General features: G+C 42.3%; 1 protein-coding gene across 2 annotated transcripts in view; it reads right to left on the bottom strand.

Moving 5' to 3' along the window:
* Positions 1–23,206, bottom strand: part of IMPG1 (interphotoreceptor matrix proteoglycan 1) — a 1,628,305-nt gene that overhangs the window by 5,750 nt on the left and 1,599,349 nt on the right. For both annotated transcript variants that reach the window (XM_069235643.1, XM_069235645.1), the window contains exon 16: positions 15,680–15,750. In XM_069235643.1, coding sequence (XP_069091744.1) covers positions 15,723–15,750 — 28 coding nt within the window. In that variant the 3' untranslated portion in view covers positions 15,680–15,722. The remainder of the gene's footprint in view (positions 1–15,679; positions 15,751–23,206) is intronic.

Here is a 23,206-nt window from a genome sequence, read left to right as displayed (position 1 = left end):
TTAAGGAGTATGGAGTAATTGTGTTGGGTTCTGTTCCTGCAGGTGGCTTGGTACGACACTTGTCTTTTCATCAGTGGACCCTTTTGGGCATGTGCCAGTGACCTACTGTTGAGAGGTCAAGCCAGATGAGAGGTGGCACCAAACACTGAGCTTGGCAGGTGCAGCTGTTACTTCTCCACATGCATTTTGTCTCCTTATCACTCCCCAATGCCCCAGCTTGTTTTTTCCCCCTCAGGTGAATGGTGTTGAGATGGCCACTGTACAGTTAAATCGCTGAGGGGATTCAATGATCTGCTTATCATCTTGTAGCTCAACCAAAAGTTTAATGGTCCACACTACTGGTCTGTGTCAATTACTAATACCCAAAGAGGAAACTGATTTAAGTGGTCTAGAGGGTGCAGAGAACCAGCTTTCTTCAAGGTTTGGTTTACGGTCCAGTTGTAAGCAATTCCAAATCTGGTGAGGATGTGAGTAATTATGATGGTCAAGGTGTTGAGGCTTCACTGTGCAATCATGATTTGCAGTCCCTGGTCCGCAGACTCTGTTTATCATACTCAGCAATTAAGATATAGGATAATCCTCACAAAACTGGTAATTGTGATCTCCATGGAAAGAGGTGTCCAAACTTCGTAATGTAATGAAGGAAAGGGAAGTATTTCAATTTCACTTCATTTCCCGTTAATAAAATGATATTAGGAGAGTAAAATGAATAAATCTATTTTTCTTGTTCAAATGCACAGGACGTGTTTTGCCTAACCAGGAGCTGCAATGCTGAGGGAGAGAAATACAGAAGAAGGTCAGATAAAAAATGAAAGGGAACTACGAGTGTGTTAGGGCAGAATTACTTTAATCCCAGCGTTTTCAACTTTCCAGCTTTCAGTAGTCAGTTGTGATGGGGCTCAAGAATTTTCAGGCCAGGGTGTATGCTGGTCCTTAGGCAGCAAAAGCTGACGTTACACACCTCTTGTGCAGACACACCCATCGACCATGAGCCGGCTGCTCTCAACCACTCCTGCATACTTCCCCTCACCACCTGCCCTCCTTCACAAACTTGTTACTAAGGGCCAAGCACACCCCCTGTCTTGCACCAGCCTTGCAGTTGCTTCCTTTGCACTTATGTACAGCCTCAGACTGCCCTTTCTTTAGGGCTCAGCACTAGCAGCAGCAAACCAGTTCACCTCCAGCAGCCTGGCGCTCCCATGATCTCCAGCTCTCTCTGCTAGTCTCAGTACCTTACCCCCATAACACCACTTTATTTTCCAGGGTCTCTGGGTCGACAGGATCTTTAAGTGGAGCTCTGATGGCAAGTTTCCTTTTTTCCCCAACACAAACCCCCTCACATGCAAATCCTGTGCATGACAAGAGCCGGCCATGTATGCACAGAGAAGAGAAAGGAAAAACAAGGATTTACCAAGGTACAGGCCGGTCCCAGTTGCAAGTGGCCTGGCTCTGGCCTCCCTCTCCCCTGAGCCGAGGACAGTGAAAGGAGGGAGGCCTGGATCCAATGCTGACGCTGGTGCAGCCCATCAGCAGCAGCTTGAGCAGCGCTTCTCCAGGCCACCGCCATCTTCTGCATGCCAAGTGTGCACTGCAGCCCAGTTATGGGCTACAAAGCGCAAGCGCTTGCACTATGTGGCCCATAACTGGGCTGCAGTGCACATGCAGTGAGCTTCGTCGGGTCTAGTGTAGTTTTAGGCTGAATTCCATCCTCCAAGCAGATCACGGAGTGCCAAAAACTCTGTTAACTCTGCTGGTGGAGCAGAGCTCACCGTCCACCCTTTGTAAGATTGTCTCACCTCCTGGCTGACTTGCCACCTGAAGGCTGATGGCCTTCTTGATGGCTCTTAAACTGGGTATTGAGTTAAACATGTTACTGTTTGCTACAGTAATGGACTAGGTCATACCATGGATGAGGGTGGGGTGGCAAGACTCTGATTCATTGATCTGTCTGCAGCCTTCACCCTGGTTGACTCAATATCTTGATATCAGATTTGCATGCTTTATTGATGCTGCCTTTGACTGGTTTGCGTTCTTGAAGACTTGGACACAGGCTGTTGAGTTCCTCAAGCGCTAGCTATTTCACAGTCTTATTCAAATTATATGACCCAGATTTACTATCATCTGGCTTCGGGGTTACTTATCCTGACATAAAATCGTTTTTGGCATTTACCAAGCCATGCAAAGTCACTGTGTAGTTCAATAAACACAAGTAACACAGTGCATAGCGCTGCCATCCATTTTTTTGCATCAGATAGTTATGCATGGGTGGAGCATGGGTGTCCTATGCGTCCACACATGTATTTTGGCACAAACCCAGAACTACAAAGACTTGTAAACCTGGGTTTCTGTCAAAACTATACGCCTACCCAATAGAGGCGTAACAAGGAGAAACATGTGCTCTGTTCTATAGCACACAGAGAAAGCAGAATATGCTTGTAACTGTGTTCTTTCATGTACAAAAACAATTCTGTCCATAACACAGGAACCGTAGGCAACACTGCATTATAGTGCAAGGGTGATCACATTGGTGCTATGCAGCACTAAGTGCGCCAGTGCAGGGAGAGGGCAGAAATGCTCCATATCTCTGTAAATATGAAGCATTTCTGTCCTCACCCTTTCATGCAGTGCAGCAAGTTCCCTTTCCATGCTGTGCTGTGTTAAACAATAGTAAATGTGCCCCTATGACTGGCCACTGGGGGAGCTCATTTGGTTGCATGGCTTTAAGACACTCTAGGGCTTGGACAATAAATGGCTTGTGATGCAGGTTTAAAATTGATGTAACCATTGGCTGCCTGGTACAAAGTCTTGTTACCAGTTAGAGTTGAAATGCCTAAAAATGTTTAAAACTCAGCGATAAGAACACAAAAGTGTTGGTTGCGGGTGGAGAGTATCATATTGGACATAAATGCATAAATACTGTGACCTAATTCCTTAGTGGTTTACCAGTTGTTACTTGCAGTGCAAAAATGGTAATTGTTTTTTTACTAATATCTCATATTTAACACCAAAGTTCTGGTAGATATAACTTTAGCATTTTCACCTTCTGTGGAAGATTTGTCTTTTTGTGCAGGCAGACTAACATGCTCTGAAAATTGGGCCCACTATCCTCTTGCTCTTGGTTATGTATTATGGAAATGGCCTACACATTGTGGTTCCAGAGACTGTTGTCCACAGCTGATGTGCTATGGAGGTTTCATACCCGGTAATGGATACTGGCAGCCCAGAGCCTCCAAACATTAACTAGAAACCTGTTCTCTGTAGGCATTTCCAGTTAATTGTGTTTCACCTTGTGATATGTGCTCCTCACAAGTTTACCATGTGAAGGAAGCCTCTGTTGTGTGACACACAGGTGTGTGTACATGTGCCTTGGAAGCCCTGTCATTCCTGTGAAGGCCACGAATCAGACTGAGTCGCAATTTGCAACCTACCTCACTAATATTTATGCGGTAGGTCAGTTTATCACCAACACCGAATAAGAATTTTATGAACTGACTTATTAGTGTATATGACCATTTGAAAGATAATTTTCTTGATGGAAAAATATTGGTTGCAAATTCTGACCAGTTTTTTGTGATCAGTAATTCATTACTCTGGCCTCTAGTTTCCTTCCTAGACCCTATCTGTTCGAGGAAGACCCCTGCCACCTGGCATTAAAGATTTGTTGTTGTTCCCCGCTTTTGAAGTGCCACTAGTGCTATAGGGCATTTTGGATCCCATGCCACAAAATGAGGCATTCCCCGCCACTCTATATCTGTTCTATCTTCTATCATTTTAGCCTCTGGTCAACCACCAAGATATACTTGTTTTGAAAGATGTTCACTGCTCTTTCTTTGTCTTTTTCCCATCTGTCATTTTTCCCCTTCTCGCAGCTCATGGAAGCTCCTTCCTAGTGCCAAGGTGCCTAGAGGTGTAAATGTTGTGCTATTAGAAATAAATGAGTAAATAAATATTTACAATGTTCTTAGTTAAAAAAATTATTCTGAATTTAATAATAGACTCAGTAACAGCCACATAGATGTATTTCTTAGTAGGATGAAAGGTTGAGGAACCAAGGGAGTTGCTATAAGGAACAGTTAAAGAAAGTTAATTTCCTTTTTTATTGACACTGTTTACGGGAGAAGAGTTGATTGTTATTATGCTAACTGAACATTACTGTAGCCAGGACTTGGCCTTCTCTACTGGAGCACCCCAAAACCCATTCCTGTTTTCTGAACCTGTTTCTGTTGGCTTTTAGGACTTTGTGCACTGTACCAGTGCTAACCTGTGGTAAAGTGCTTGTGCTTTCTCCTTCGACCATGTTGAAATTGACTTATGCCTAACTGGCATATTTAATTTATTTATAAGTCCATAGTAAAGTAGTACTACATGTACCACGAGACTGTAAATGAAATGCTACTATTGTGCCTCTGTACCTATTGTGCCACCCACTTAAGTAACACTTTAAAAGCATGTGCATGCAGTTTTAAACTGCCATTTTGACTTGGCAAAATAAACTTTTTGCCAAGCTTACACCTCCCTTTTATTACATAATGGTCATCCCTATTGTAGGCCCTAAACAGCCTATAGGGTAGGTTGCGTTTTATTTTAAAAGTTGGACCTGTACTTTGAAGGTTTACATGTCCTGGTAGTGAAATAATTTAAAATTAGCTTTTTATGATTTCACGGCCTACCTCTCCATATGATAACATTGGGTTACCTTATTACATCTAATAAGTATAACTTTTTATTGGGAGCAGATGGGAAAGTAATGTTTGGTGTCCAATGAATTGTAATTTAAAATGCATTTTATTGCAAAGTCAGATTTTAAGTCATAGTCCTGAAAATGCCACTTTTTGTATATTGACATTGTTTTGTCCTGACCATTTGCTGCTTGCAGCCTGTTCCTGGTCATAAGACTAGTTATAGTTGGGAGTTGGCCTTTGTGTATTCCTCCGAGACAGCAACACAAATGAGGGTCTGGGTGTTGGCAAGATGGGCCATCCTGACATATTGGGAGTGGAGGTTGGAGCTGTCACCTACCACACTTGCACTTCAAAAGCATTGACCCAGCACACACACAAAGGGCACCACTGCAGGGGGAAAATTCCAGAGGCTTCTTCCACTTTACAGGGGGCACCCGATATAAAAATCAGGCCCTCAGACTTATTCTTCTGTACACCCCTGGACCTGTGGATAATACAGCAGAAGGTTGCCCTGCTGATGAGGCCTGCTCACTATCTGAGAAGGAAGACAGGACCTGCATCCTACTTCTCAAGCTGAAGAAACACCAAGGATCATCTGATTGGCCTCCTGTTCTGAGCTACAGGGATACAACAAGGTTCAGAGCCCTCTCTGCAATTGTCCAACTGACCTGCTGCATCTAGACCTGCCTGGATGTGCATCTGGACCTTCGTGAGCCCAGCCAGCTTCTGTGGAGTGTGTTTCTGATCCCCAAGTGGTACCTCTCATGTCCTAGACACGTGGTGGGGCATCAATTGAGCTCCTCCCGGAAGAGAAGAAAAAATCCTGATGTTTTGGGCTCTTTGTTTCTGAGAACAGATCTGTTTGAGCCAAGATCTTGTGGCCTGTGCTGCCTGCCAGCTCTGAGCTCCAGTGAATTGGACTCTTCGGGCTACAGCAACTGCTAGTGATGACTGGCAATGTGAGATCTGCACTTTGTGCTCAAGCATAGACAGCCCACATTGACGTCCAACATGAATCCCCAGCAATGACAGTCCTTGACACCTGACAAGAGTTTTGTGCTACAGTGAAGTCTGACCGCAATGGCAGTCCACCACACCCGGCCTGCTTTTTGTGCTGGAGCGGCAACAATTCGCGATGCTCTGACTACTGCCCGCAGCCTCCGCCACTGTGAACAATGCTCTTTGCGAAGGACTTCAGTAGGCATCTTTTTAGTGAGACTAACCTTGTCCCTGTATCTGGCCTGTGCTCCATCCTGGGTGGCCTGAAATTGTGACTTTCACACGGTCTTGCAGGACCAGATAGCCGTGTATGCTGCTTTGTGCCATCAGGTGATTTGAAATCTTTAAAATTGCATATATCCAGTTCTGCTGAATGGGTTTTTGTCAATTTAGTGCCAAACAATTTATTAAGTTGTACTCTGTTTCTAAATTGGGGTGTGATTTTTCTTGTGTTGTGTGTTCACCTTATTACTATTTGCGTGCTGCGTTAAATACTTTATACATTGCCTCTGAGTTAAGCCTGCCTGCTTTTGTGGCAAGCTACAAAAGGATTATGCACAAGTTAATTTACTTACTTTTTGTGCTTCACCCTGACAAGGATTGTGGCGGTTGCTTGAGTAGGTTTTCACCCCCCGCCCCTCCAAACCAACAACCTAATTTCTCACACCAGGAAACAGGAGCAGCATCAATATTAGAAATTTTCCATCTCCACAGCAGTAACCTAAAACCGAGGTTGTAAAGCAGCTCTAATGGTGAGGTTGCCCCAAACAGTCTTTTATATATTTGGATGATTTTCTTTAGAACCCATGCACTTCAGACATCCAGCAAATAAAGGCAGACATAACTGGAACTGGCCCTAATCTTTGATCTGTGGTTTCAGCTTGAAAACTGCAATTATTGGAAACTCTGACTGGAGGTAATTGATTCTACTCATTAGTTAGCCAGCTGGTTGGTGCATACATTATCTGTGGATTTTGTGATCAATGTAACATAAACCATCTTCGTTATAATTGGTTACCTCTCAAAATAAAATTTAGAGGCAGTAAAGTAAAGAAAATCCATGTCTAAGTCTAACTTTAATGCTTGTGAAGCACACTCGAGGGATAAGTATGTCCACAATGATTCAAAAGTACCATGGAAGTGCATTTTCTTTTTACTCCAATTGTCGTAAGTCTTTGTGATTACCCCTTCATCCAACTAAGTCTGAGAAAGATGCCATAACATCAAATACACCTTTGTCACATTTTCACTTCATAGGAATATTTTTCAACTTCTATGTCAGCAGAAACATTGTGGATTTTCTCTGAGATTGTACAGTGATAGGATAAAGAAAGCAGGATTGTCAGAGCAAAGCGTTTACTTTTGTTTCTTTGTGATTAGCTGCCATTTAAAAGTTTTTTTATTAAAATTTGTCCTGCCTTTGCCCCTTCATCCAGATACTAGCATTTACCACAGAAAATGTATTCTCATCAATTTGAAGTGAATAGATGCATGTCTATTAAATTACAAATAAATAAATACCCTTTGCAGATTGTTAGTGCAGATTTATATATTTCTAAAAATGAAAGTCAAGTCTGCTCTACATTCTCAATATTCTGTATAGACTGGTAACAATGCACCATCTGGTATAAAAGCAAGTTACTTATCCCATATTTCTTTCTCTTTGGTTCTTGACAGCTTAGTCTTACCCGTGGCTGCCAGTTATTAAGGGTGTGAAAGGGCCCGCCCCCCCCCCCCCCCACTTTTTTCCTAACGTGAAGAGTGTCTATCAGGCTGAGCAAAGATCTGCCTTGCATTCACTATTCTTTTTCAAGTCAAGATGCCAGGTGCTATACACGCTCTAAATGCGGGAGCACCTGGCTATCTGAATTGAACTTTAATGGGCTGAAGATATCACAGCTTTTGTCTGTGACCTCCTCAGCACAGCAAAGCACCTTGAGAACACCCCCCTCATGATGAGGAGAAGCATTACTGATAGCCTCAGATCTGGGTACTTCACTTTTAATCCCTGAAGTGCCATGGGTAGATGTCTAATACTGATGCTGCACCAGAGTGGGGTAGGGTCAGGAAGTCTCACTTAACCCATTCCATTCTGTGATTAGTTAGAAACTACTTCTTCCTTTCATTTGCTAACTAAAGATTAGCCAATCAGAGGAGGTGGCAGTCTTAACCTTCCTGGAACCTTAGCGGCTTCCCTCCCACTACCTGAGATGCTGCAGCTGGTAAGTTTTACGTTTTTTAATGTTTAGTGCTTGTTTATGTATATATGAATATATTTGTATTAGTGAGTGCATGTTCTGAGTGGGTGTGTGTACATGAGGAAGCGTGGGTGTGAGTGAATGCGCATGTATATATCTGTGGCCATTCCCTCCATGCTTGAATAACTGGCCACCATAGAGCTCAACCCTCATTACATGTCATGATGAAAAGAAATCTGGTTGTCTCGTGTCCATCAAATCGGTTGTAATGTTAAAAATAGAGTGCAAAAAATTAATGTATTGCCTTTGGAATTATGGACTGCATCATAAGAATGAAACAAAAGTTTAGATAATGAGAAATGCTAAATTTACCCCTAACTCACAAATACAACTTAAAATCACTTATATTGGATACCAACTCTTAAAAGCGTATAAGAAAGCTTGAGATTTACCAAGCACTCTATATTACCGTGGTACTTCCAGTTCCATTCATGGTAGCAAATAGTTTAGGTAAGTGTTGCAAATTTGCCTTTCTGCATGATCACCCAAAAATGTTTGCCTTTTTCTGAACCCTAGTTTTGCTGGTATAAGGGCTCCTTGTCCCGGAACACTGCTAATCAGTGCCACAGTGTGTATGCTGTGGCTTGAAGATATTTTTGATGACATTGGTTTTACCCAGTTTGTCTATTTAACGATTATAGATCACGCAGAAAATGCACTTATGGCATGAATGTGAAACACGTACGTGGGCTTCATTGTGTATTTACACCACCCACATGTGTTGTAAAAATATATGCCTGCCAGAAGCATCACTGTGCTCTGGCTGGGCTGCAGTTAAAATGCATTATAGGTAAACGTGGTAGGGAAAAGTGCCTTTGCCTGTAGGAAAAGACTATTTTATATATTCAGAGGTCACCTCTAAAGTTTGCCTTGTAAGCCCAGAGGGCAGGTTATAATATATAGTAATAGGACGCACTACATATTGAGGTTGGTGTGCTCTCATAGTGAAGTAAAACCCAAAAGCATGTCCACTGTTTAGGCTTTGCTATGTCTTCCCTTAACCCCTTCGCTGCCAGGCCTTTTTTTGGCTATTTGGGGCAGTTCACGCTTAGGCCCTCAAAAGCTTTTGTCCACATAAGCTACCCACGCCACGTTTGCTTCCTTTTTTTCCAACATCCTATGGATTCTAGAGGTACCCAGAGTTTGTGGGCAAAAAGGGCTGCAGAAGAAGGCTTGTGTTTTTTTTCCCTGAAAATGGCATCAACAAAGGGCTTGCGGTGCTAAAATCACCATCTTTTCAACTTTCAGGAACAGGCAGACTTGAATCAGAAAACCCCATTTTTCAACACGATTTTGGCATTTTACTGTGGAATACCCAATTTTTAGTATTTTTTGTGCTTTCAGCCTGCTTCCAGTTAGTGACAGAAACGGGTGTGAAACCAATGCTGGAACCCAGAAAGCTAAACATTTCTGAAAAGTAGACAAAATTCTGAATTCAGCAAGGGGTAATTTGTGTAGATCCTACAAGAAATTCCTACAGAAAATAACAGCTGAAATAAAAAAAAATGAAATTGAGGTGAGAAAACCAGCCATTTTTCCACACGTTTTACTCTCTACCTTTGTCCTGCGAGGTAATATTTTTTAAAGCAATATACCGTTATGTCTGCTGGACTCGCCTGGTTGCGGGGATATATAGGGCTTGTATGTTCATTAAGAATCCTAGGTACCCAGAGCCAATAAATGAGCTGCACCTTGCAATGGGTTTTTATTCTATACTGGGTATACAGCAATTCATTTGCTGAAATATAAAGAATGAAAAGTAGGTATCAAGAAAACCTCTGTATTTCCAAAATGGGCACAAGATAAGGTGTTGAGAAGCAGTGGTTATTTGCAAATCTCTGAATTCCGGGGTGCCCATACTAGCATTTGAATTACAGGACATTTCTCAAATAGACGTCTTTTTTACACACTGTCTTACATCTGGAAGGAAAAAATGTAGAGAAAGACAAGGGGCAATAACACTTGCTTTGCTGTTCTGTGTTCCTCCAAGACTCCCGATAGAAAAGGTATCTCACTTGTGTGGGAAGGCCTAATGCTTGCGACAGGAAACACAACATGGACACATCACATTTTTACATTGAAATCTGACGTGTTTTTTGTGAAGTGCCTAGCTGTAGATTTGGCCTCTAGCTCAGCCAGCAACTAAGGAAACCTACCAAATCTGTGCATTTTTTTAAAACTAGACACCTAGGGGAATCAGAGATGAGGTGACTTGTGGAGCTCTCACCAGGTTCTGTTACCCAGAATCCTTTACAGACCTCAAAATTTGGCCAAAAACCCCCCACTTTTTCCTCACATTTTGGTAACAGAAACTTCTGGAATGTGAGAGGAGCCACAAATGTCCTTCCACCCAGTGTTCCCCCAAGTCTTCCGATAAGAATGGTACCTCACTTGTGTGGGTAGGCTTACTGCCCCTGAAAGGAAATGCCCCAAAACACTCTCTGGACACATCAAAATTATCAAATACAAAACTACCTGTTTTTGGTCCTGGGCTCAGCAACCACGTAGGGAAACCTACCAAACCCAGACATTTCTGAAAACTAGACACCCAAGGGTTTCCAGGGAGGTGTGACTTGCGTGGATCCCCCAGTGTTTCCTTACCCAGAATTCTCAACAAACCACAAATTTAGCTGAAAAAATAACATTTTTCCCACATTTCTGTGTGGGATCACAGCACCGGGACAGATTTCCTACCACCGAATGTTCCCCTCAGTCTCCCGGTAAAAATTATACCTCACTTGTGTAGGTGGGCCAAGTTCCTGTGACAGGGAAGAGCCAAAAACATGTTGAAATTAAGGGGGAACCAAAGCAGGTCCCAAAAGGCAGTTTGCAAAAAACACATTTTTAGGCTGACAAGTGGGGCAGAATTTTTATTGGTATAGATGAGATAAGGCTGGGTGGTAGGAATTTTATGGATTGCTGCAGATTCCGGAAGGTTACAACATAAAAATGTAGGAAAAATGTGTGATTTCCAGCAAAGTTAGAGGTTTGCAGGGCATTGTGGGTAAGAAAATGGTGCGGGGTGCATGTGAAGCACACCACCCGGGACTCACCCAGATGTTTAGTATTCAGATGTGTCTAGGTCTTGTGGATTTTTCTACATGGCAGAGTCCCAAAGTCCAAAAAGTGCAGCCCTCACCATTCCAAGTGGTACGATTTTGAGAGTTAGCCAAGCTCTCACGGCCCAAATGTAAAACCAAAACCCAGAATAATCAAATGTACTCTTGCTTACTGTGGGATAAGATGCTTTAGTGTGCGGGGGGAGAGCTGAAAGACAGTTACCCCCTTCAGTCGAGGTGGGGGCATAACCATGCCCATACTGGTTGGTAGCCACCATCACAATATATATACATATATTTATAATTCCCTGGCATCTAGTAGACTTTCTGCACCCCCGGGGTGTGGATCGGGGTAATTGTCCCATCTGCCCACTCGTGGGCAGAACAACTTTGGCCCCATCTATTTGGGGTGGGGGTGTGGCCCCACCCTCTTATTTTGAAAAAAATATCTTCCCTGGTCTCTGGTAAGCTTTCTGCCCCCCCTGGGGGCAGATGGGCCTTCCAAAAATAGGCCGATCTGCCCCCAAGGGGGGCAGATATGGCCAACAGTAATGTGCCCCCATGGGGAGCGACCCGTGTCCAAGGGGCTGCCCCCAAACAAAACACACACCAATCCCTGATGCCTGAGTGGTTTTTGCCCCCCGGGAGCAGATCGGCTTAATAGAAATAGGCCGATCTGCCCCCAAGTCAAGAAATGGCCTAAAATAAATTTCTCCCCACCCAGCGGAGCGACCCTTGCCTAAGGGGTCGCTCCCCTTGCGTTAATATTGATGCAAAAAAAATAGGTGCCTAGTGGTTTCTTCTCCCCTTGGGGGCAGATGGCCTAATAAAAATAGGCCGATCTGCCCCCAAGGGAGGCAGAAATATCCTAAAAATATTCCCCCTCCAGGGGAGTGACCCTTGCCTAAGGGGTCGCTCCCCTCGCGTGAAACTGACCAAAAAAAACAAAATCCCTAGTGTCTAGTGGTTTCTGCCACCCTCAGGGGCAGATTGGCCAAATAAAAATAGGCCGATCTGCCCCCGGGGGGCAAAAATGGCCTAAAAACAAGTTGCCCCCCCCAGGGGAGTGACTCTTGTCTAAGGGGGTCGCTCCCCACGTGTAAAACACAAAATAAACAAACAAAAAAAATCAGATTAGCAGATCGGCCTAATTAAAATAGGCTGTACTGCCCCCATGGGGGGCAGAAAAGGCCTAAAAATATTTTACTCCCCTCGGGAGCGGCCCTTGCCCAATGGGCCCGCTCCCCTTCTGCAATAAAACTAAAAACAAAAATTCCCTGGTGTCTAGTGGGCATTTCTGCTGCCCGATCGCATCACGATCGGGCAGCAGAAATGCAGAGAGACTCTCTCTCCCCCTCCACTTGATCAGAGGAGAAATGCTTTTGCATTTCTCCTCCGTTCCAGTGCGGAAGGGTAGGCCTCCTATGAGGTCAGCGTGCGATCCCTCACTGACATCATCAAGTGCCACAGGGGAGGGGTAGAAGGGGGTGGAAGATGAAGCGATTCCCCTTCCATCCCTGCCCTGAGGGCACCGAAGTGAGGCTCATGGGGGGAGTGAGCCGGTCCAAGGAGGTAACGGTTACGTCCTTGATGCCTCAGCGCCGCAGCCAAGGACGTAACCGTTATGTCCTTAGCTGCCAACGGGTTAAAAAGGCCTGTATTAGAGTAAAATGTTTAATTATTTTTTCTGCCTGAGAAAATGCTGGAATAATGCTTTAAATGTTTTTCTTGCTTTCTTTCTAAAATCTGAAATCAGATTTTTGCTAACTTAAGTTTATGCTGGCTGGGCCAAATCTGATCTAAAACCAGTTCTGCATTCATCCCACCTCTGGAGTGGGAATACATAGCCTTAGCTAGGAGATTTGATTACTCTGGCTGGGTGGACACTAGCCTACCTTGGAGCCTGAAGAGAACAGATGCGTGTTGACTGCTGACCCCTCAGCAAGAAACAGCAATTTGGGAGTGGACAGGAACAGTTGTCAGAACAAAAGGACAGCTGTAGACTCTTGGATTGGAGGTGCCAAAGAGTGTTTCTTCTACTAATTCCCAGGACCCTCCCAGACAGCCACGTTCCAGTCACACTAGAGGAAAGAACCAGTTTGGACTCTGTTAGGTTGGTGGGAGTACAGCATATCTAAATACTGGTTTTACTAAGGGACTGATGGTAGACCTACGTGGAGGTAGAAGGAACCAATTGAAACAAGCACTAATGGGTAATTTTACAGAATGGCAAAGAGGAAAAGGAGATGAGAGATACTGCTAGAAAACACAATTGAGACTCATTTTTTTTCAGCCACTGGCAAGTGCACGGGATAAGTCTTGTACCTAAAACACCACCTCCCCAGAACATTCTTGGACTTTTGAAGATTCCACCTTAAGAATAACACCCTGGTGGAAGAAGAGTTCCAACTACTTCTGGAAGGAGATAACTCATGCAGGGATTCTGAAATCCTGCTAGTAGCCAGGGACTGGAACTGCTCTGTAGGGATCAAATGGTTTACCTACTGTTTGGCTGCTCTAGGAACAGATCAGAATCAGGAGGATGTGTGACTCCAATATGACTCAGGTGACGACAGAGAACTGGCCCATACAAGTAACGAGGCTGGATAGGGTTAAGGTGCCTAGAAGCTCACTCTGAGGACACAAGACTCCATAACTGACCAGAAGTAGTTTTCCTAGCAGGTAGAGACTGGTGACAAGATGCTGAGGTTTGCCAAGGTAGGGACATCCAGAGAAGGCAAGTGAAACACGTGTAATTTTTTAAGGTCTTTTTAATGCTCAAAACTGGTTCAGCAGGACCTTGTGGTGAAAGTATTTGGTCTTGGGGATAATTGCTCGGTTATAACTTCAAGCTTTGTCCCAGTGAAGGGATTTCTAAAAAAGGGACAAGTCCAAAGTTAAAACCTGAGGTAAGGTGGCAAATGTATCTGACCCACGAAGTGACCTTGGCAGCTTCAGAATACAGATGTGTCCTGCTCTAAGCTTTTGCCACCTAACCCAGTGTCTTCAGCTGTAGCTCGATGATGACATATCTGACTTCAAGGGACTCTTGCCATAGCCTTGGACCTCGATATAGGCTGGCCATAGCCTTGGACCTTTACCTGGTGGATGATATTGCTCCCAGACACCCCCTAGATCCACCAAGCCAACAGCAGAGGACGATCCTATTGAGCAGCCAAAGCCTGGAACAACCTCCCCTTGCATGTCAGAACCTCCCCATTGCTACAACAATTCAGGAAAGAACTTAAGATATGGCTGTTCGAAGGAGCAAACCACCACACAGCTACAGCTCTCCAGCACCTTGAGATTCTCATGGGTGATTCGCTGTGCTTTACAAACAACTGATAGATTGCATTCCAAGTCATACCAAGTCAGATGGTAAAAAGTATAACTGGGAAGACCCACTTGTGGTATCTGACAGAGTTCCATTCTGGTCAGTCTAAAACCATGGCTAAGACCTGGTTAAAAGCAAACATGATTTTTTTAAACTTTTTGATTTGTGCTTCACTTTTTCTTCTACTTTGTGCCTTAAGACTTGAAGATTACTTATCTCCTGTTCCCCTCAACCTATTTTAATAATCTTGGCAGATTTTTCACCATTCATTTTTACTCTGTTTCCAAAATGGTTTGGGAAATGTATTGTGTTGTTTTCTTGATTTTAAAATTGTTGGTCCAGCTTGGGGACTTAATCCACTCTTATCTGTGGATTGCTTGCTGCTTGTGTTCTCAGAATTATGTGTTTGACGTAACACAGGTGGACTATTATGTTGGTAGGGGCACTACCCTCCCAAATTAATAACCACATTCCTGACTGTAGTGAATTTTCATTTTTGCTCTTATCCTTAGTTAATCAGTGGTAGGCATTCCCATTTTTATTCCACGGAAGACAATGTCCACAGCTAGCAATCTAGAATTTAAAATATAGCAGTCAGTGTGCACATCTCAGTCAGTATCACTTTCTAACATAGGTGTCCATGTAGATTCTTTTCATCTAAATGCCAACCATTGTGAAAGGTACTCTGTGTTTGAACGTAGTTCCCCATGTTTCATTATAGGCATCTGCCATCAAATCATGTAGAAATGCTTAGTGGATCTGGTAATGTTGATGTCCAGGGGGCTGATTTAGATCTTGGCTGAGGGGAATACTCCATCACAAATGTGACGGATATTCCTCCACTGTACTACGATCCCATTATATCCTATGGAGATCGTAATACGGTGGACATGATATCTGTCACTTTTGTGATGGAGAATTCCATCCGCCAAGATCTAAATCATATTTTACTCTTTTTTAACTTTGTGAAAAGGATTGTAATGGGCCATGGATAAGAATCAATATCAACGATTTGTTTTTGATTTGACAAGAAATAAAAACGGAATCGAGTTATATTTGCAGCACCGAGATAATCTGTAGAGTAGCCCAATTGGAATCTTGCTTAATTTTATTTAAGTGCAATTAAGGATAATGACAGTCTCGTTTAGATCAGACATTAAGTCGCACACGGTTTGGGGTTCTTTGCTATCTTCCATTAAAGGTGTGAGGGAGTTGTCTCTAGTGATCGGCTAATACGTGGTCCCTGCAGGCATTTGTAGTTGTTTTGAACACTTCACATTCCCGCCCCCAGTTCGTACCTAGTCGAAGTAAGTAACACACAGAAATATTGAATTCGGCGAAACACACCTTGTCGCTGTCTGGATTAAGCTGTAACTCCATATTTCCGGCATTAACTTGAATTAGTCTCCTCTGGTGACCTATGGCACAAAAGAGAAAACGTTAAGGCAACAAACTGAGACGTTAACTTCCAAAGGGCATCAGAGGTGAGAAAAATCCCAAGCCATGCACGACCCAACATTCTAGGAGAATTGTGTTCAGTTCATGGTCATTCCCCAGGCTTTGATAGCCTCCCACTGATGAGTCTGAAACAACTGCTTTGATGCTTCTAGACACACAATAGTGGAGTCAGGCTTTATCTTTGGTTTAATTTCTTTTTAATTAGGAATGCTGTGAAAGAACACAAACAACATAAATTTCACCTGCAAGCAAAATGTTTAAAGAAAAAATATAATATTTGTAGGAGCTACTGATAAAATGGTTACTCGTGCATAGCCTTGGGGGAAAAACAGGTTGTTCATCAGAAACTTGAAACTCCACAAATACACTTTTGGTAGTTTGCCCAATCATTGCCTTACGCAACGAGCAACTATCTTGAAGTTAGTATTTTAGTGTGTCTTAAATTATGAATCCGTGTATTGAAAAAGAGTATTAGTTGGAAAGGTTGTGCAGTTAGTACGTAGGCAGGCTGATGTTAGAGGTTTGTGAGAAGACATTTTAAGGAGCAGGATCATGCTTGATGCTTGGTTTACCTCTGGGCACATAACTGTGCACTGTCACTGCTGTAGATTGAGTAAGTGGGACTTGGAGCACAGACACGGGAGCCTGCATTGCGAGACATGCTGCAAAGCATGGAATCTTCATCCTCAAAGACAGGGTTATCCCTTGCCGCATACTGCAGGTAGCGGATCTCGGTTATTCTTCCAGGACACAGAACATTGGATCCTTTTAATGAGGTTTATTGGTCCTTTTTGGGAAAACAATAAACTATAGATAAGTGTATCTGAGGAAACTACCGACTGCTTACTCCACACTGTGGCTGTTTTTGCATTGTTGATGTAGCTTCACGGCAGCCTGGAGTAGTAGAAACACCAGGAGCAAGGAACCAAGGGCAAAGACCATGTAAATGATGAGATTTATAGTGTCTGGTGCAAACTTAGCGCATCGCTCTCCTCTGTACAACCAATTTCGACTAACAGGGCATCTAAACGGATAGGAGGAAAGGAAAACTAAATCAGACTCAAAACTCTGCACGGCAAACCACTGTAGAAAAACACTGGGGAGAATTGGAGTTTTAATTACTTATGGCAAATTCCCACTATCCCAGTTCTCTCTTTTTTGCCCTATTCCTTAATGCAACTGATGTGAACTTTAGTTTACCAAGGAGAAAGCCTCTAAGTTGAGCAGGGAAAAACAGAATGAGCCTCTGAAATTGTGATACCTGTACCCCTACCATTGCATAGTTAATTAAATACAGACAACTGAGGCTCCTAATTCTTAATTTGTGGTCTTCCTTTAGTTGCTCAAATATCAGCTCATCACAAATTATTTAAATATTAACTTTTATCTAAGCTGCCTCTACACCGAGTACTTCTTGATTCCATAACTATAATTAGCCGCTTCATCAAGGCAAGGCATATTATGTTCAAAACACTCTCATCCAGTGATTAGAATAGTCTCTGGTTGGGCTCACAAGACTGTTGGCTAAGGTAGTTCCTCTCCTCCTGCTGATATTTCGACTGAAGGAGCGGGACTACCATAGCGACAACTGAGGGATTCCACCCAGAGAGCTCAGGCATTGTTGCCTACATGGAATATTTGCACCAGCAACAGAAAAGCTATTATAATCAATTGTTTAAGAAAGTTCAAGGAGGGACTTGTTACTACGCTCATTATATTAAACACTGAAACGTAAATTGGACATGGTGGTCACCTCTGACTGTAATATCCCTTGGAAAGTGGTGAAGTATTGTGACATGCACTTAGATTATCCTGCTCACTTTGTGAGAGTAGTGTTCAGCATAATTTGCTTTGCCCTGATGAATAATCTAATTATGTTTAGGGTGTTACAAAATATGTGTTACCTTAAAGGCAGCTTAGATACAAGGAAATGTAAAATGAATGGGTACACATTTGTAATGAATTGATATTTGAACAATTAAAGGAAAACTAAACATTAAGAATTCTATGCCTCAATTGTCTTTACAATGTATGTGAGTACAACACTCTGCTGCTTCTGTTAAATGTTTTTCTGTTCTTTCGATTTACTTGGAGAAGTCGTCTTCTCCCTTTAGCAAGAGGATTTTAGCAGCTCAACACTGAATGAATTAATTAATGAATGAATAAACATAACTTTATTGCTGATTAATTAAAACCATTACAAAATACAGTGGTTAAAAATGTGGCATAATGACAATCCCTTTTATACACAAATCCTTAAGTATCAATCGACGTCACTGAATTTTGAAAGGGTTCTATATTAACATCAACAAGAACCTTTGAACCTGACATAATAGCAGTGAAAGATAGAACTAAAAACAAAACAAAAATGAGATAACTAAGTATAGAAAAATTACAACTTTGGCATATTAAAAGTCAAATTTTCTCACTGTGCAAGAACACGGCTTCTTTTCAGGGCACAAGACATATTTTATCAGACACAGAGATCTGCCATAATAACCAAAACAAGCATCGATTGCTCATCCTTAGATCTTAAAGAGCAAGGTGTACGTTACTTGAAAAAATGATTTGTGAGTGATTATCCCTTCTCTTGTTTAGCTGCGGCGACTGATACCAAGTGAAAAATGTAGCTGTGCTGTGTAGGACAGTAATTTCATTGTTCGTTAACCAGAATTTAATTGCATCTCTGCAATTTCTAATTTCATCTTTTAATAGATGTGGTCGAGCAGTAGTTTCACCTAAAGCTGAAAGGTTGTTCGGCAGCAACCCAGACGAGCCAAGGATTCATTCTGATAATGACAAAGCCTGCGATTGCCACTGAGAAGTATAAAACTGCCTACTTTGTCTAAACTCTTAAAAGGTTGCTGAAAAAGAACACATACTCGTAAATATTCAATAAGTACGACTGTTTACCTAAAGTTGTGTATGTATCAAAAACCCAGTAGGCCAATTTTTGGATCTGGCGTTAACCAAGGTCTTTCGATGTTATAATATACTTATAGGGGCTTTCAGTCAGCCAAATGAAGCTAGCCTACTTAAGCTTTTGGTTTGCTCTGTCACTCACAATTGTCTTCTGTCCACTACAAAATATAGAATGGGGTCAGCCCACTTCAGGTACTGTCTATATTCACTGTGACTAACATCATTCTGCCCTTTTATAAGTAGTACATTTGCACACAATGTAGTTCCCTTCAAGGCCACGGATTACTGTGACAGTGGGTGCTTTTTCACACCAAAAAGTATTTTTGGTATTAACCATTATTTTTTTCAGTTTGATAAGGGCACCTTCAACCTTCAAAACTACAAAATTTTGCAAAAAGCAAGAGAGTACAAAAAAAATGAAGAAGCCAAAAGGCTTGCAGTCAATGCACAACCTTCTGGCTTTGCTAATGCTTGTTTATTCTGGCAATCTAAAACATCTAGCTCTCTAGATTTCACGAACAACCTCAACTTTAATTCTAGTTTAAGAGTATAGGCTGTTGTTAAATGTTTTCAAGATTAACCCAGATCCAGCTCCTTAAGGGCTAAATTTAAACACTTTACCGAATGGTTTGTACTATGAACGTGATCATTAGAAATAATTGCTCAAAATCCCACATAGAATTAAGATATATTATTTTACTTGATATTTATATTGTCTCTATGTCAGGATTTGTGTTACACTGTTAATTGGCAATTGTTTTGGCTAATGCTAATTCCCTTCACCTCTCGACTCAACAATCCATCCATCAGATAAACACTTTTGAGAGACTGGCCGAGCGCTTCATCAATCAGAAGCACTGGATGCACCACAAGAAAATGCACCTGTAAAAAGTTGCTGTTGGGGCTGTAATCCTGCCTACCCACTACTTACTTTCAGATCACTGTCCACTGAGAAATGTTTAAATGCACTGTGTGTTTCCTAGCAGCACTCCACTGCCTATGTTTGTGCAACCAGGACCTAGATGGATATCCCCATCTGCTGTCTATGAAAGAAGAAACATCACATGCAACAGACCAAAGAAGGGAGGGAGGAAACACAAGAAAGGGAGATAGAAAAGAGCGAAAGTTAGGGAGAATCCGCTACTCCCAGAATCTTCCTATATGTTCCACAAGTACAGACTCTATAATCTCCTCACGTTAATACAGGCCTGTACACTACTAAAGCCTGTGAGGCACCGTCCTCTGTGTCTTCCAATCAACAGCCTGGTCAACCTGAAGGCTCCAATTCCTACTCTGATGACTCACTGCACCTAAGAGTATGTGCTCAGAACTAATATACAAAAGATTATATAGATTCAATAGTTGGAAGAAGGGATTGACAAGTGAGTGATTTAGTGGATGGTTGGATGTACAGGTGAGAGAGTGCATGACTGGATGAGTGTATATCAACTGCTGAATAAATAAGTACATTCATGAGTGAATAAATGGATAAGTGGATCATGGTAGGAATGTTACATAGCCTGGAAATGCCAATTGCCATCAACAGTCTAAAGTGCAGCTCCCTAATCCTCAACTCAACAAATAGTTTACCCTGACTTCCACAGCTTTAGTTATAAGCAACTAGTACTACATGCACATTGATGACCACAGCATACCAAGCATTGTTACCAAAATGTTATTACACATTTATTTATGATATTATTCCAGGTGATCATCATCATGTCTAGATTGGCGACAGTATTCCAAGAATTACCACCATTATGCCAGGTCCAATAGTAATGGAAAGAGGGCACATCATGCTATAAAGGCCCATATTGATGCAGAAAATTATCGCCATTAGGGCAATATTCTTATGGGTGGCACAATCAAGTCACTATTACTAATGTCCACAATACCCCACGAATTAACACCATTAAACCATGCCAGAGGTCAGTGTCATCATTCCATGCGTGTTTACAGTATGCCAAGAATTACGACCAATAAATAAGGAGGGGGAAATCATGCCACCTATGTTGAAGTTGGCATTATTACATAAATTACCACCATTATAACACAAAGTATCACCATAAGCTCTGGGCCAACATTATGCTAGAGTTGGCTGCCATCATGTTAGGGCTGTTCACTGTATGCCGAGATTTATCACTCTATGAAGACAAGGACTTAATAGAGCCATAGCTACCGACCCACCACCAAAAAGGACAGTACAGCACCAAATCCTCCATCATAGAACAAGTGTTGTGGCCATATGTTTCACTCTCAAGGCAACAGGTCCATTGATTCTGTTTCATCATGTATCCTGCCCCTGTAATTCCAGATAGTGGTGGTTCTGCTCAGGGATCATATTCCAACAGGAACAGCCGTGCTCCCTGTGCCTCTCTCTCCTCAAACCTTTCTATCAACACAAACAATACACCAGCAGTTCTTAACCGGGGGTACACAATTGTTTAGAAAATTAAATACATATTTGAAGTTTTAAAAAGTATATACATGTGGAAGTGCAAAATGTAAAACTGAAAATTTAAAAAGGTAATGTGAAGTAAATTTCAAAGGGGGGTCTAAAAATTAAGTAGGGATCCTTAACTTGTGATAGCAGTGCAAGTACTCCAAACACAATCTAGTATAGATGATTGGTGGCCTCAGATGAAGCACTATATGTACCAACAAAACAAGAGCACGCATTAGGAGCATAAAAGACAAAGTGATATGGTAGAGTGTAGCACATTCCTTCGTATTTTGGAAATAAAAACACATTTTGATGAGTTCATCACAATAAAATATGCTATGGGTCAGTTTTATTTCCTGGCAGACAGCCTGCTTCTCTGCCAGAGCAACCTAGTAAATTACTCCTTTGTTCTGGTGGAGGGACTGCCTGTCACATTTATAAATGACCACAAGCAGGCGGTCGTTTATAAAGCATTGGCAGGAACTCCCATCACTGTTAGGTGCATGGCTCTATCAACATGATGGTGCCTGCTTCAAAGAGCTTTCCTTTTTTGTTTTCCAAAAGAAAATCTTGCTTGAAGCAGGCTTTTATTTTTTATAACAAGAGTAATGCCGCCTCACCATTGGAGTTACCTCTGATGACGAGGGGGGCATTTTTTTTATTTTTTATTGTTCCTCACTGCCAGCGTTTTTCTGGCAGTGAGAGAGAGTAAAAAATGGCTATATGTTCACTGATCCTAACTGGGCAGGTGGACATACAGCAAATTCTTGGACAGCCCTTACTCTGTTGGGCCATCTCAGAAGTTTGGCCATGACGATGACGCAGAAATCACTGTAGTGGCCAAACCTAAGGTCCTTTCACATCAAAATCAGGCGAATGAACCACTGTGTTGGTGGGGATAGAACTCCGTCGCCATGCTGGGGCACTAACGGGTACCCCCCTCCATCAAAACATAAACCAGGCCCTATGCCAACTAAAGGAGAAATTACATTAGGGAAACCACAAGGAAATAATGGCTGATAAGGGAATTCTAGAAGATTACATCATACTTAAATTATGTAAGATGTATTTGGAAGAATACATTAAGAGCATACTCATAGGCAGAATCTATTCTAACCATATTATGGAAGACCAGAAAGGATGTGGCTTATAAATATTGTTAAAAAGCAAAAGTTTGAGTTTAGAATTTGAAAAGTTAGCTGGATGTTGATAAAAACTAAAATATATAAGGGAAATAATTGTTTGCACCCGCCAGGAAAATGGGTTGGTAATTTGTGACACCTGCTTCTCTATGACATAGACTTCAGTGGTTGCTTCCTTCCCCTGCTGCTGGAAGGTCATTGTGAATGTTCCTTTATACCTCAGTGGATTTTATTCCACCCACATGTGCATTTTCATGAATGCCTCAGCCATATGCACAGTTTAAGCTACATGTATGCTAATCCCCGTACCTTAATTACCTTCAACAAAGCACTGCTATTCACAATGAACTGTGACTGGTGACTTACATCATGAGCCTGACTGTGGCTATGTGACTTCTAAGCTTTTTGGCAGATGTTACTTAGAGGTATCCTTCATCACTGCTGTTGTCAGATGCTGGAGGATAGGCTTCCGAATTTGTTCTCAATGGCCCATATGTAGCGCCATCCTTTGTTCTTTCATATGCGTTGATGTCTGGGTGCTGCTGTCTTCCGTCTAGAAGTTTGGTGGTCTGTTTTCCCATATCCATGTTAAGCTCATTAGGTGACTCTGAAGTTATTTTCCTTTCAACATCCTCTGCATGTCTGTGGTCTTTGCTGCTTGCGTACCCCTGCTCATGTCCTTCTTCCTCGTTATGGTTAGGAGACTTTCCTTTTGGGCCATACAATTCCATGGCATCAGCCTGCTTTTGGCCCTTTGTTCTACTCTTGCTGTGGCCAGCATCTTATCTAATACAGGTTTCCTTGAGCTTTCACAACCAAAACAAGTTGGACTGGCGCCTGCCTATGATCCTTAGATGCATGGCTTCCTCATTGTATAACTCGTTGAATCAACAGCGTTAGAGAAGTCTT

This window comes from Pleurodeles waltl, chromosome 5 (genome assembly GCF_031143425.1).
Source record: "Pleurodeles waltl isolate 20211129_DDA chromosome 5, aPleWal1.hap1.20221129, whole genome shotgun sequence".
Lineage (NCBI taxonomy): Eukaryota > Metazoa > Chordata > Amphibia > Caudata > Salamandridae > Pleurodeles > Pleurodeles waltl.
The sequence above is the reverse complement of the archived record's forward strand: the minus strand, read 5'-3'. Positions and strand labels throughout refer to the sequence as shown.